The 12,356-nt window shown below is 43.3% G+C and overlaps 1 protein-coding gene across 9 annotated transcripts in view; it reads left to right on the forward strand.

Annotated features, from left to right (window-relative positions):
- Positions 1 to 12,356, forward strand: part of LOC126335019 (ryanodine receptor) — a 691,249-nt gene that overhangs the window by 165,379 nt on the left and 513,514 nt on the right. For all 9 annotated transcript variants that reach the window (XM_049997852.1, XM_049997851.1, XM_049997850.1 and 6 more), the window contains exon 2: positions 1,371 to 1,475. In XM_049997852.1, coding sequence (XP_049853809.1) covers positions 1,371 to 1,475 — 105 coding nt within the window. The remainder of the gene's footprint in view (positions 1 to 1,370; positions 1,476 to 12,356) is intronic.

Consider the following 12,356-nt stretch of genomic DNA (forward strand, 5'->3'; position numbering starts at 1 on the left):
TTTGCCTAGTCCTTCCTACTTCTAACGACAACCCTCTACTCGGTGCTGCCGCCTAGAAGAACTGCTCGGGACGTAATTTTGACAACTAACTAGCTGGAAAGTTCCCATAAATACTCGTCTGAATACATTTTAAGACTGCTTGGCTCGAGGACTTGCCCAGAAACTCCAGTAAAGCTTTCCCCTTGTTGATAAAGTGTAACATGTTCACAATGAAGATACAGCGATTTCATATACGAGGGTTGGAACTTAAATAGTGGCAACTATTTGTTGACAACAGATACAAAAACGTTGCGTGATTGCACCTGTTACTGTCCTTCAAAGTAGTCACCAGCGTTGTGCAAAACCCGTTGGCAGCGATGTGGAAGGCGTAGTATACCGTTAGCAGAGCCAGTTCTGCAGATGGTGCGAATGGAGCTGTCTACTGCCCGTCGAATCTCTGGAACAGCTCTTAAGCGAATGCCACGATGTGATTTCTTCATCTTCGGAATCAAATCAAAGTCACAAGGACTTAAGTCCGGGGAGTATGGTGGATAATACAGTACTTCCCAGTCCCATCGACCGAACAGAGCAGCCACACCGTGCGCTGTATGCGCCCGCGTATTGTCGTGCAAGATGATGGGAGGCTTGTGCAGAAAATGTCGCCGCTTCTTTCGCAAAGCTGGTCACAGATGATGGTCGAAAAACGATCAGTAATACTGTGCATTGACGGTCTGCCGTGGAGGAACGTAATGTGTTCGAATAACACCATCACAATCGTACACGAAAATCATCAAAACTTTAGACCGCTCCATTCGTACCATCAACTGAACAGGCTCTGCTAACGGTATACTACGCCTTCCACATCGCTGGCAACGGGTTCTACACAACGACAGTGACTTCTTTGAAGAACAGTAACAGGTGAAAACATGTAACTCTTTTGTATCGGTTGCGAATAAATAGTTGCCACTATTTAAGTTCCAACCCTTATAATTGAAACTCTAGGCTTTATATTAGTCCTTGAACCCAAGACCTTTCATTTTATTTGATAAGCGTTCATTGATAGCTTTCCAGCGTGCCACACTATGCTCTGTTTTAGGAATAATTCACTTCATCCTCTTAAAGCTGTCTATCCGCCATGAACGCCAGTGGATGCTTTGCTCGGCTCACTGATTACGGCGGTCACCTCCCCCCCCCCTCCCTCCCCATTAGACACACAGACCATGTACTTAAGGTAGGTAAAGTTACTCTCCGGATCGTATAGTCACTCCTCCGACAGCCCGTCCCTACGAACTTGTAAAAGTTAGTCACTCGCCCTAAAGCCTGTACAGAATCCCTATGTTTCACGAGTTGTCCGCTTGCTGACAGCTAATGCGATTTGTGTATGTTTGCAGGAAGACATGGTGTGCCTGTCATGCACGGCCACCGGTGAGAGGGTGTGTCTGGCTGCCGAGGGCTTCGGCAACCGACACTGTTACCTGGAGACCATCGCAGACAAGGTGAGTACTATACCTCTCCTCTCCTGGATTGGGGCCGGCGATTACTTGTCAGTCCCCTAATAAGCTCACATAGTGTCCAGAAGGGAATTTACTCATACATAGCCGGCTGCTGTGACCGATCGGTTCTAGGCGCTTCAGTCCGGAACCGGGCTGCTGCTACGGTCGCAGGTTCGAATCCTGCCTCGGGCACGGATGTGTGTGTGATGTCCTTAGGTTAGTCAGGTTTAAGTGGTTCTAAGTCTAGGGGACTGATGACCTCAGATGTTAAGTCCCATAGTGCTTAAATACATTCGAACCATTTTCTCACTCATACATTATCACCGTCACTAGAGTGGAACGTCACACTGGACACTAACAGTCTCCTAACACTCACAGCAATCCCTTCCAAATACGCTGGTATTTTGAAGCGCATAACCTTCGACGAAGGAATTGCATTATCTTAAGATACACTCAAGGCCGATAGTGGTGAACAGCTGTTGCCAGGCCTCTTATCTGCCAGTCAAATGACTCTTCAGTTCATCTTCATGATGTTCGTCGGACTTAACATTGGTGCTTTGAGCAGTCATTCTTCGCAAATGCACCTGTTTTTCTTAGGAGCATGATCCACGACCATTGCGTTGTGCTCGCCTGTAGAAGCATTTCTGCACTGATACACAAACTTGCCATTCCAAACTGTAGCCGAAATGTGAAAGCATATTCTCATTGACAGCTGCATTCGTTTAGCCATCGACCAAAACTACTGATTTAAGTCCCAAGATGTAAAAACACTACCAGGACATCACATCCTCTCCGTCGAATTTCATTGTTGGCGCAATACACCCAGGTAAACGCTGTTCGTCATGTGCCCATCTGGCTCATCTGAGTGCCAAAATATACGCTACGATGCAGTCACTGCATAAAACCGTCTCCTGTTGCTCTACAGATCACTCACGTCACCATTCGTTCTTGTGATGGACGGCATCTACACAACAATAACAGAACAAAACCCGCTCCCTATCATCTTTGTCAATCACATATGTACCACAGATGCAACACACGTCCTTTACAATAGATAACAAAGATTCCTCACAAGTGAATAATATTGTACACATTAATTTTCGGCCAGCCTACCACTTAATCTTTTAAGCCTACGAGACCGGTGGTTAGCTTTAACGTTTTCTTCACGTTTTTATTTTACACTAACATCACACCTTTTTAAAAATTGTTTTCATTCCCAACTTTTAGGAGGTTGGGCGGCACATTTAGAGAGCCCTTTGTTTTATTGGATCGTTGAGCAAGCAGTAAAGAAAACAAAAGAAAAATTTGGAGTTGGAATTAAAATCCATGGAGAAGAAATACAAACTTTGAAGTTTTCCGATAACATTGTAATTCTGTCAGAGACAGCAAAGGTCCTGGAAGAGCAGCTGAACGTAATGGACAGTGTCTTGAAAGGTTGATGTAAGATGAACATCATCAAAAGTAAAACGAGAATAATGGAATGTACTCGAGTTAAATCGGGTGATGCTATGGGAATTAGATTGGGAAATGAGACGCTTAACGTAGCAAATGAGTTTTACTATTTGGGGAGCAAAATAACTGATGATGGCCGAAGTAGAGAAGATATAAAATGTAGACTGACAATGGCAAGGAAAGCGTTTCTGAAGAAGAGAAATTTGTTAACATCGAGTATAGATTTAAGTGTCAGGAAGTCGTTTCTGAAAGTATTTGTATGGAGTGTAGCCATGTATGGAAGTGAAACATGGACGATAAATAGTTTGGACAAGAAGAGAATAGAAGCTTTCGAAATGTGGTGCTACAGAAGAATGCTGAAGATTAGATGGGTAACTAATTAGGAGGTATTGAACAGAATTGGATAGAAGAGGAATTTGTGGCACAACTTAACTAGAAGAAGGGATCGGTTGTTAGGGCATATTCTGAGGCATCAAGGGATCACCAATTTAGTATTGGAGGAGAGCGTGGACGGTAAAAATCGTAGAGGGGGACCAAGAGATGAATACCCTAAGCAGATTCAGAAGGATGTAGGTTGCGGTAGGTTCTGGGAGATGAAGAACCTCGCACAGGATAGAGTACCATGGAGAGCTGCATCAAATCATTCTCTGGACTGAAGACCACAACAACAACAACAGGTCCCAACTACTCGTACATTAAATCTGTTAACACACAATTTACTGGAACTGTGAGAAGTTTGGGGGGGGGGGGGAGGGGGAGTAGAGGATTTTTATCTTTTAGTGTTACGCAAATGGGTATCTATCTGGGGAGTTAAGGGACACGATTGAGGCAGTCAAGTAACAACCAATGCAAACATTCCAAAATGTTGGCTGGTACCGTTTGTTACAAGTGAAACTGGGCAAATATAACTTGGGTCTCAGATCTCTCTGACAAAGCGCCGATAAGTGCACCCCTTAGATCATACTGCAACCGAAATCAGTTAATTATGTTCACTGACTTATTCTGATAAAAAATGACGCCATTGATATTGACGGATTGAGAATTTACTTACATCCGCGGACGCAGGGATGGTCGGCTTGAGTGGCATGCACGAAGATCCTTGGTCACAAAGGTAAGCACCTAGAGAGGCATGTCCTGCAATTCTGTGACGGCTCGAACATCCTACACGAACAGTTACAGAGCAAAGCCTGTGCAGGATGTTTTCCTGTCAGTAGCTCAAAAATGGCTCAAATGGCTCTGAGCACTATGGGACTTAACATCTTAGGTCATCAGTCCCCTAGAACTTAGAACTACTTAAACCTAACTAACCTAAGGACATCACACAACACCCAGCCATCACGAGGCAGAGAAAATCCCTGACCCCGCCGAGAATCGAACCCGGGCGTGGGAAGCGAGAACGCTACAGCACGACCACGAGATGCGGGCTGTCAGTAGTTATTCATAAAAGCTGCACAGGCATGACCGCAGGTGAAGGATGCATAAAAGGAAAATAAACAAAAGACGATATCTTCGTATATTAATGTATTAAGAAAGCAGTTCGCAAGATGAGAATGGATACATGGACGGATGTACCGCAAAACACCTTTCCTATAAAATATCTGTCAGAACAATGCAAAAGTATGTAGAACAGAATATAATGTTACAATCACTACTTAAACTAAGCAAGAAGAATGGAAGGAAGATTGGTGTTAAACGTTCCGTCGACGATGAGATCGTAAGAGACGGGGCAGAAACTCGGAATATGGCAAGATATGGAAGGAAATGGGACATGCCGTTTTTTAGACTCTGTCTGGACATTTTTCTTAATTTTTAACCAAAGAAAGCTTATATATGGGTGATCTGAAGATTGGAATTGCCGTCCAACCACCCAGTGTCTTTTCTTTGCACTACCGCCCTAGAGAACAAAAGGAGAAGCTTAGAGATAGAAAGGCGGAGGGGAGCCTGTAACGTGTATTACACACCTATTGTTTTCCACGAACTGCCATTAACCTCTTTTCAATACTCACTGAGGCCTGGCAGAAAATGACTGGCTGATATAGACCACAGCCTTCATTGAAGAGTCAGGCTGTGTAGCCTGTACTAACGCTCACCGTATCCTTGGTCTATGCAACGTTTGTAACCGTTGTCTCTCCGACCTATCACGGAAGCCAACTCGGCGACATACGTATTACGCGTTCACCCATCACTTTTGTACTTCCTTCATCCGTTACTCTGTATATATTTAATTCTCTACGTATGTTATCGTTTCTTATCGTTCTTAGAATATCCTTAAACAGCTTGACAAAATATCTGCTTTCAATTAACTACACTGTCGTGGCTTCTCTTTTCATAAATATGGAACCTGCATTGTTTAATACAAATTTTTCCCGGATTGCTTTCCTGTTTTGCTCTGCAGGAATTTTTGAATTGTTCCACATACCTGACTGAAATCATAGGTTTTTGTCATTGCATCGACATCTCTACTGACACTTAAATTACACAAATGATATTTGAGACTTGTTCTATAAGCGCTATATTCCATTCCTTCAACTATCCTTAATAAAAGTGCTTCTTTACATTACTTTATGTAATATCACTCCATCTATTCAAGAATGAGACCCTATTACATTTAGCAATATCCCTGCCCAGTGGAACACCAGCTGAGGAAGTTTAGGCCACAATACCGTTTACGACATTCGTTATCAAAGGTTCAGTTCGCAGACTCAGCTCCTAAAAAGAAAGTGATCGCTTTCAGACGTCTATACGGGGTTGTCAGTAAGCAACCCACAATCTTTCTTGAGATATTGATGCAGTATTACAGAGATGTGATATTTTGTAAGCGCTGGCCTTTGTCTTTTCAACTCCTGGAAATATTACTCAATATTCGATTCATTGGCTTCATTGTTATCCCTGTTTCCAAGAACTTAACAAGGTTAGCAATAGCCGGATGCTATTTATTTGTTCGAAAACCTTCCTGCCCCACTTCCTCGCACACAGCCTTTCATACGTCTAAGCCGAGTTGGCGTTCAAGAGTCACGATATTTACAAGGCGAATATTTGTAGCGATGCAGCTTGTTGTTTCTTTTCACTCCAGGATCCTGACTTCACAGGGGGTGTTCAAGCATGTCTCTTTTTCTTAACACAGGATACCATTTCAGAAAGACTGTCATCAATTTGTTGAATGACTTACAGAACTCTTCCATGCCTTAGTTCCAACCGGGTTCACAGCGAAAAGAAATGTTCTGAATGGCACTAGTGCGCTTCTCTGGTTTTCATTGGCTGGCCGCCAAATGTCGCTGTGCATCGTTCAGTTCGCCTTTAAACTTTTAAGCAGTATGCCATGTCACAGGTGATTAGAAAACACTTAGTGTCATGTCTTTAATTGTAAAGATTTTTCAGCGTTGTAAGACTTGAACATTCCGACTGTAGCCCAAGTACGTGCGTCTGATTAGTTGTGGGAAACAACCAACTGAAAATGGCCTTATAGTCGAAACAGCGCAGCAGTCGTGAATGCAAAGTTAAAGGATATCCTCGAGTCCAACCAACAATAGCCAGCGGCGCAGACTGTTGTATTCCGGAAGATTTAAAGAGTCCCCTCAACACTCAGACAAACAGTGAGTCAGAGCAACTTCATTTTTGCAATCTGATACCACTGCGAAAATGTAACCATTGTTGGTGGAACAAAACTGTCAGTTGTCTTTTTGTAGCTGGACGCAACGTACACAAAATAAGAAGATAACTTGTATGAGGGAAATATGTGCACCATACAGCTACTAAATATTTTTACACGAACTACTGTGTCACAAAATTCGAAAAACAGTGTGTTAGGTTTCCAGTTCACAAAAAAATCAGAAGGCTGCACGAAGGAAAAAGCAAAAATTGAGAAGCTTTGGATGAAATACGAAATCAAAGTCATCTTAATGTAGAAGACTTATTGACAAGAAAAAATACATGTAAAACATTTTAATAGGCTGTTTGGCACCTAATTCTCAAAAAAAAAAAAAAAAAACGGTTCAGTGCACAATGGGACATAACATCTATGGTCATCAGTCCCCTAGAACTTAGAACTACTTAAACCTAACTAAGCTAAAGACATCACACACATCCATGCCCGAGACAGGATTCGAACCTGTTACCGTAGCGGTCGCGCGGTTCCAGACTGTAGCGCCTAGAACCGCTTGGCCACCCCGGCCGGCGAAGGGTAGAGCCACGGGTCGTATCACATCTGAAATGTCTACTGTTCAAAGTGCCGTCAATGCGAAGAAGAGGTGACCAAGACGTGTAAACAATGACACCCCATACCATCACGCCGGGTGATACGCCAGCATACCGATGACGAATACACGCTTTCAATGTACGTTCACCGCGATGTCGCCAAACACGGATGCGACCATCATGATGCTGTAAACAGAACCTGGACTCATCCGAAAAAATGACGTTTTGCTTTTCGTGCACCCAGGTTCGTCGTTCAGTACACCATCGCAATAGCTCCTGTCTGTGATGCAGCATCAAGGGTAACCACAGCCATGGTTTCCGAGCTGACAGTCCATGCTGCTGCAAACGTTGTCGAACTGTTCGTGCAGATGGTTGTTGTGTTGCAAACGTCCTCATCTATTGACTCAGGGATCGAGACACGGCTGCACGATCCGTTACAGCCATGCGGATAAAATGCCTGTCATCTCGACTGCTAGTGATACGAGGCCGTTGGGATCCAGCACGGCGTTCCGTATTACCCTCCTGAACCCACCGATTCCATATTCTGCTAACAGTCATTGGATCTCGACCAACGCGAGCAGCAATGTCGCGATACGATAAACCGCAATCGCGGTAGGCCACAATCCGACCTTTATCAAAGTCGGAGACGTGATGGTACGCATTTCTCCTCTTTACACGAGGCATCACAACAGCGTTACACCAGGCAACGCCGGTCAACTGCTGTTCGTGTATGAGAAATCGGTTGGAAACTTTCCTCATGTGAGCACGTTGTAGGTGTCGCCACCGGCGCCAACCTTGTTTGAATGCTCTGAAAAGCTAACCATTTGCATATCACAGCATCTTCTTCCTGTCGGTTACATTTCGCGTCTGTAGCACGTCATCTTCGTGGTGTAGGAATTTTAATAGCCAGTAGTGCATTTATATCGACGGTTCCAAAGCTGCAATATTATACCCCACAAAGGATTTTGTACATCTACATGTGCATCCACACTCTCCAAATCATTGTGAAGTGCAAGGCTGTGCATACTTCCCACTTTATGATGTAGTTTCTTCACGTTCCATCATTCGCGTATACAGCGCACGAAGAATGCTTAAAAAAACGCCTCTGCGCACTCTGTAATGGGTCCAGTCTAGTTCTCTTCAGGGAGGAAGAGATACGAAGGGAGCTGTAGTTTATGCCTAGTTTCCTCACTTAATACTAGGTCTTGAGACTTGGAAGCTGGCTTTCTCGGGATAGGTTACGTCCGTCTTCGAGAGTCTGCTCGTTCTATTTCTTCAGCATCTCTGTGCTACTCTTCCATGGGTCAAAGAAACCTGTGACCAGACGTTGTGTCCGTTTCTCTACACGTCCAGTAACCACTGTTTGTCCTATTTGGTACTTGTTCTACGAACGAGTAAAATTATAGGATGGTAATTACGAATGTTTTGGTAGAAATTTCCTTTTGTAGACTGATTTCATTTTCCAAGTCTCCTACCAATGAACCACTTGATTTACCTACGACTGAGTCTGTGGTATCATTCTACGTCACATTCTCACACTGTGTGGCGGCCAGATATTGTAGTCGTAGGATACATCGTGTTTGCTTTCGTGGAAACTAGTGTGTATAAAGCAGGTAGTTCATCAGCAACCGAGGGGGTCGCTCATGGCACAACTCAGAGTAACAAAATTGTAGTTTTGACTTACTCGAAAACTACAGAATTTAGAACATCAAAAATGGAGTCTACTAACGAACGATTATACGACATTCTGAGCTATTCAAGAAAGCAAAAGCAAGCTACAATACCATTAACGTAGTGAAGATCAAGGATGAAGTAGGCGTACAGTGAAATTGTTGACCAACTGACATCGATGATGTGTATCTTAGATTCATTCAGCTGTCTTATAAGACTTTATGCGCAATGAAAGTGTTACTTCCATCAATGAAGGTTTAATCGATGATTTATTTTACGAACAATAAAGGGGCAGACTTTATGCTACTATACAGCCATCAACACCTACAAGTAACTGATTCAACCATTTTGTATATCTAGGGAAACGAGCACCCCCACAATTAGAATGCGATTACTCATCAACCAAATGCAGCGCACTCCCGCAACAACAGAGTCGCAAATTGTCCTAACCGATCGAGGAATACCGACCTGTAACTGCAGATCTGGTTCATTTACTTATCGGAAGCTCCAACGGTTCAGAACAAAGGAAGGAACTGAATGGAGGAATAATACAGAGCAGTTACCGACCAGAGCTTCTGATATGTTAAGAAAGTTAGAAGTAGACATGTATTCGACAGTAAGGAAGCATCAATCTGAAACGTAAATTTCTGTGTATAAACGAATATTATGTACTAGCAAAACTATTTAAAACGGCTAAATTGAAGAATATAAAGGTCAAATAACAATTATTGTAATAATAACCTAGTAAACAGACTGGTCTGCAGAATTCCACGAACGAGGCTCAAGAAAATCGTTGAAGTATTCCGACGCCCGTTTCATCGCTGAACTGTATTCTGCACACCAAATACTTGTTAACACTTAACAAAATTGTAGTACCTGGTCACTGAGAAGTCGTATGGCGGTAGTGCAAACAGAAGTGGAGAACACTGCAAGCAACGCAGCTTTTGCGCGTGTCGCAATTGACACACGGCGCTTGACTTCGTGGTGAGTTATTAAAAAGCCGAAACTTGCAGACAGATTAAAAGTGTCTGTGTGCCGGCTAAGCCCACTCACAGCTGCGCCAAACTCCACTACCAGGGTTCCCCGCATACGCCGCTGGGCCTGCGGTCCCGGGGAAAAGACTGGCGCCCAGAGCTACTTAGCGGAGTTGTTTTCTGACTACAACTTCCACTTTGCGCTGGGAAGGGCGCTATAATGAAATTTTCTGACCGTCCAGGGGCGCCGTCGACGAATAGTTCGGCATACATGAATAAAAGTTAACACTATACACACGGAAAACTTGATGGTACGTCCGGCCACTGTTTCACAACAACGAATTCTATTCGTCAGTGTACATTCTGAATCGTAGCTTCACCCTCTGGCCTTCAGTAGGCCCCTGAGGACCGACGTTGTTATGTCAATGAGACGGAAACATGCATCTGTGAGTTTTGTTGAATACCAGTGCATATCTTTGTCACGAAGTCGGTACGCAACGAGTTTTCATAAAGTTACAAGATATAAGCGTTTTTACAGTTTGTGCACATCTAATAGAACACTCCGGCCTCCAGATTTTTCCATTGCCGTTTCGATCTTTTCTTATCTTTCGCAATCCAGCGAAAAGCTTATGTGGCCCATCTACCATGTATTCGTCATCGGCAAACCTCAAACTATTTTTTTCTTCCTACTGAGATTTAGTTCCCTTTCCAAATTTCCTTTACAGCTTTTAGAGACTGAACAACATGGGGGAGGACAGACTACAACCCTGGCTCATCCCCTTTCAACCACTCCTCCCTTTCGTGTACTTCCTTCTTCTAACTGCATTCCCCTCTCTGTGCAAGCTGTATATAATTTTTAGAGCCCTGTATTTCATACCCGATAACTTCACTATTTTAATATGGTATTCCACTCAGTACCGAGAAAACCTTTTAGTAAATCTGTAAATGTGCGTTTGACTCTCTTCAGCGTACCTTCTAAGACAAATCATTAAGTCGGCATTGCTTCACATGTTCCTATACTTCTCTAGAATTCAAACTGATCTTTCCCTTTGTCGACTTCTACCAGTCATTCCATTCCTCGATGGATAGTATTTACTGACCGTGACAGAAGTAAACTCCCGAGCCGGCTACACACCTGCAGCTACAACTGTACACACTAAACAGGAAGACGCCTAATGTGCACACACACACACACACACACACACACACACACACACACACACACACTAACTAACTATTCAGCTACCTGTTGCTTTATCAGTTCATCGTGGCTACAGCAGACGAGGCTGTAGCGATATCCGGTTTACTTTCGGCACGCCGCGACGTTGTTAAAAATAGGAGAAGAGTATTATGGGCTAAAATGTGGTTGAAGAAAAGACATGCCTATTTACACCCCAACTAATTCCAGCATACTGTTTTATTTTACTTGCTTCATTTCTACTTGTAGTATCCTCGTGATAACTTTCGATATTTAAAAATAGAATGTCTCGGTCATTCAAAAGGCTCAACAGCTGGAAGTACCACACTTTTGCTCCATAATTCAAGTTACATTCTTCCTGATTTTAAAGATGCCTTCACTTTTTTCAGTGTATTTCAATAATTAAATATGATGATTTCCGAAACTCCATTCTAGTGAACCCAGACTCAAATCACAAGAGTCGAAGGACAAGGACATAAATGGGAGGCCGCAATTGGGAAGGCAGTGAGACAGGGCTGTAGCCTATCCTTCATGTTATTCAGTCCGTACATTGAGCAGTCCGTGAAGGAAACCACTGTGAAATTTTAAAAAGGAATGAATACTCCAAGAGGCAAGAAATAAAACTTTTAAATTTTGTCGATGACGTTTTAATTCTGTCAGAGACGGCACAGGACTTGGTAAATCAGCTGGAAGGAATGAATAGGGTCTTGAAAAGAAGTTATAACATGAATAGAAACAAAAGTGAAACAAGAGTAATGGGATGTGGTTGAATTAAACCAAATGATATCCTGTTAGAATTATATTAGGAAATTAGACGCTAAATGTATTGTGTTGTTATGTAGGCATGTAACATAACTGGCGGTGGCCCAAGTAGATAATGCAGGGTAGTACCAGCAAGAAAGTATTTCCGAAAATTAAGAGAAATTCGTTAACATCGAATATAAATTTAAATGTTAGGAAGTCCTTTCTGAAGGTATTTGGTTCAAGAGTAGCTTCGTGTGGAAGTGAAACGTGGGCGATAACAGTGTACAGGGTGGTCCATTGATAGTGACCCGCCGGCCGGAGTGGCCGAACGGTTCTAGGCGCTTCAGTCCAGAACGGCGCTGCTACTACGGTCGCAGGTTCGAATCCTGCCTCGGGCATCGATTTGTGTGATGTCCTTAGGTTACTTAGGTTTAAGTAGTTCTAGGGGACTGATGACCTCAGATGTTAAGTCCCATAGTGCTCAGAGCCATTTGAACCATATTGATAGTGACCGTGCCAAATATCTCACGAAATAAGCATCAAACGAAAAAACTGCAATGAACGAAACTCGTCTAGCTTGAAGGGGAAAACCAGATGGCGCTATGATTGGCCCGCTAGATGGCGTTGCCATAGGTCAAACGGATATCAACT

Source organism: Schistocerca gregaria, chromosome 2, assembly GCF_023897955.1.
Source record: "Schistocerca gregaria isolate iqSchGreg1 chromosome 2, iqSchGreg1.2, whole genome shotgun sequence".
Lineage (NCBI taxonomy): Eukaryota > Metazoa > Arthropoda > Insecta > Orthoptera > Acrididae > Schistocerca > Schistocerca gregaria.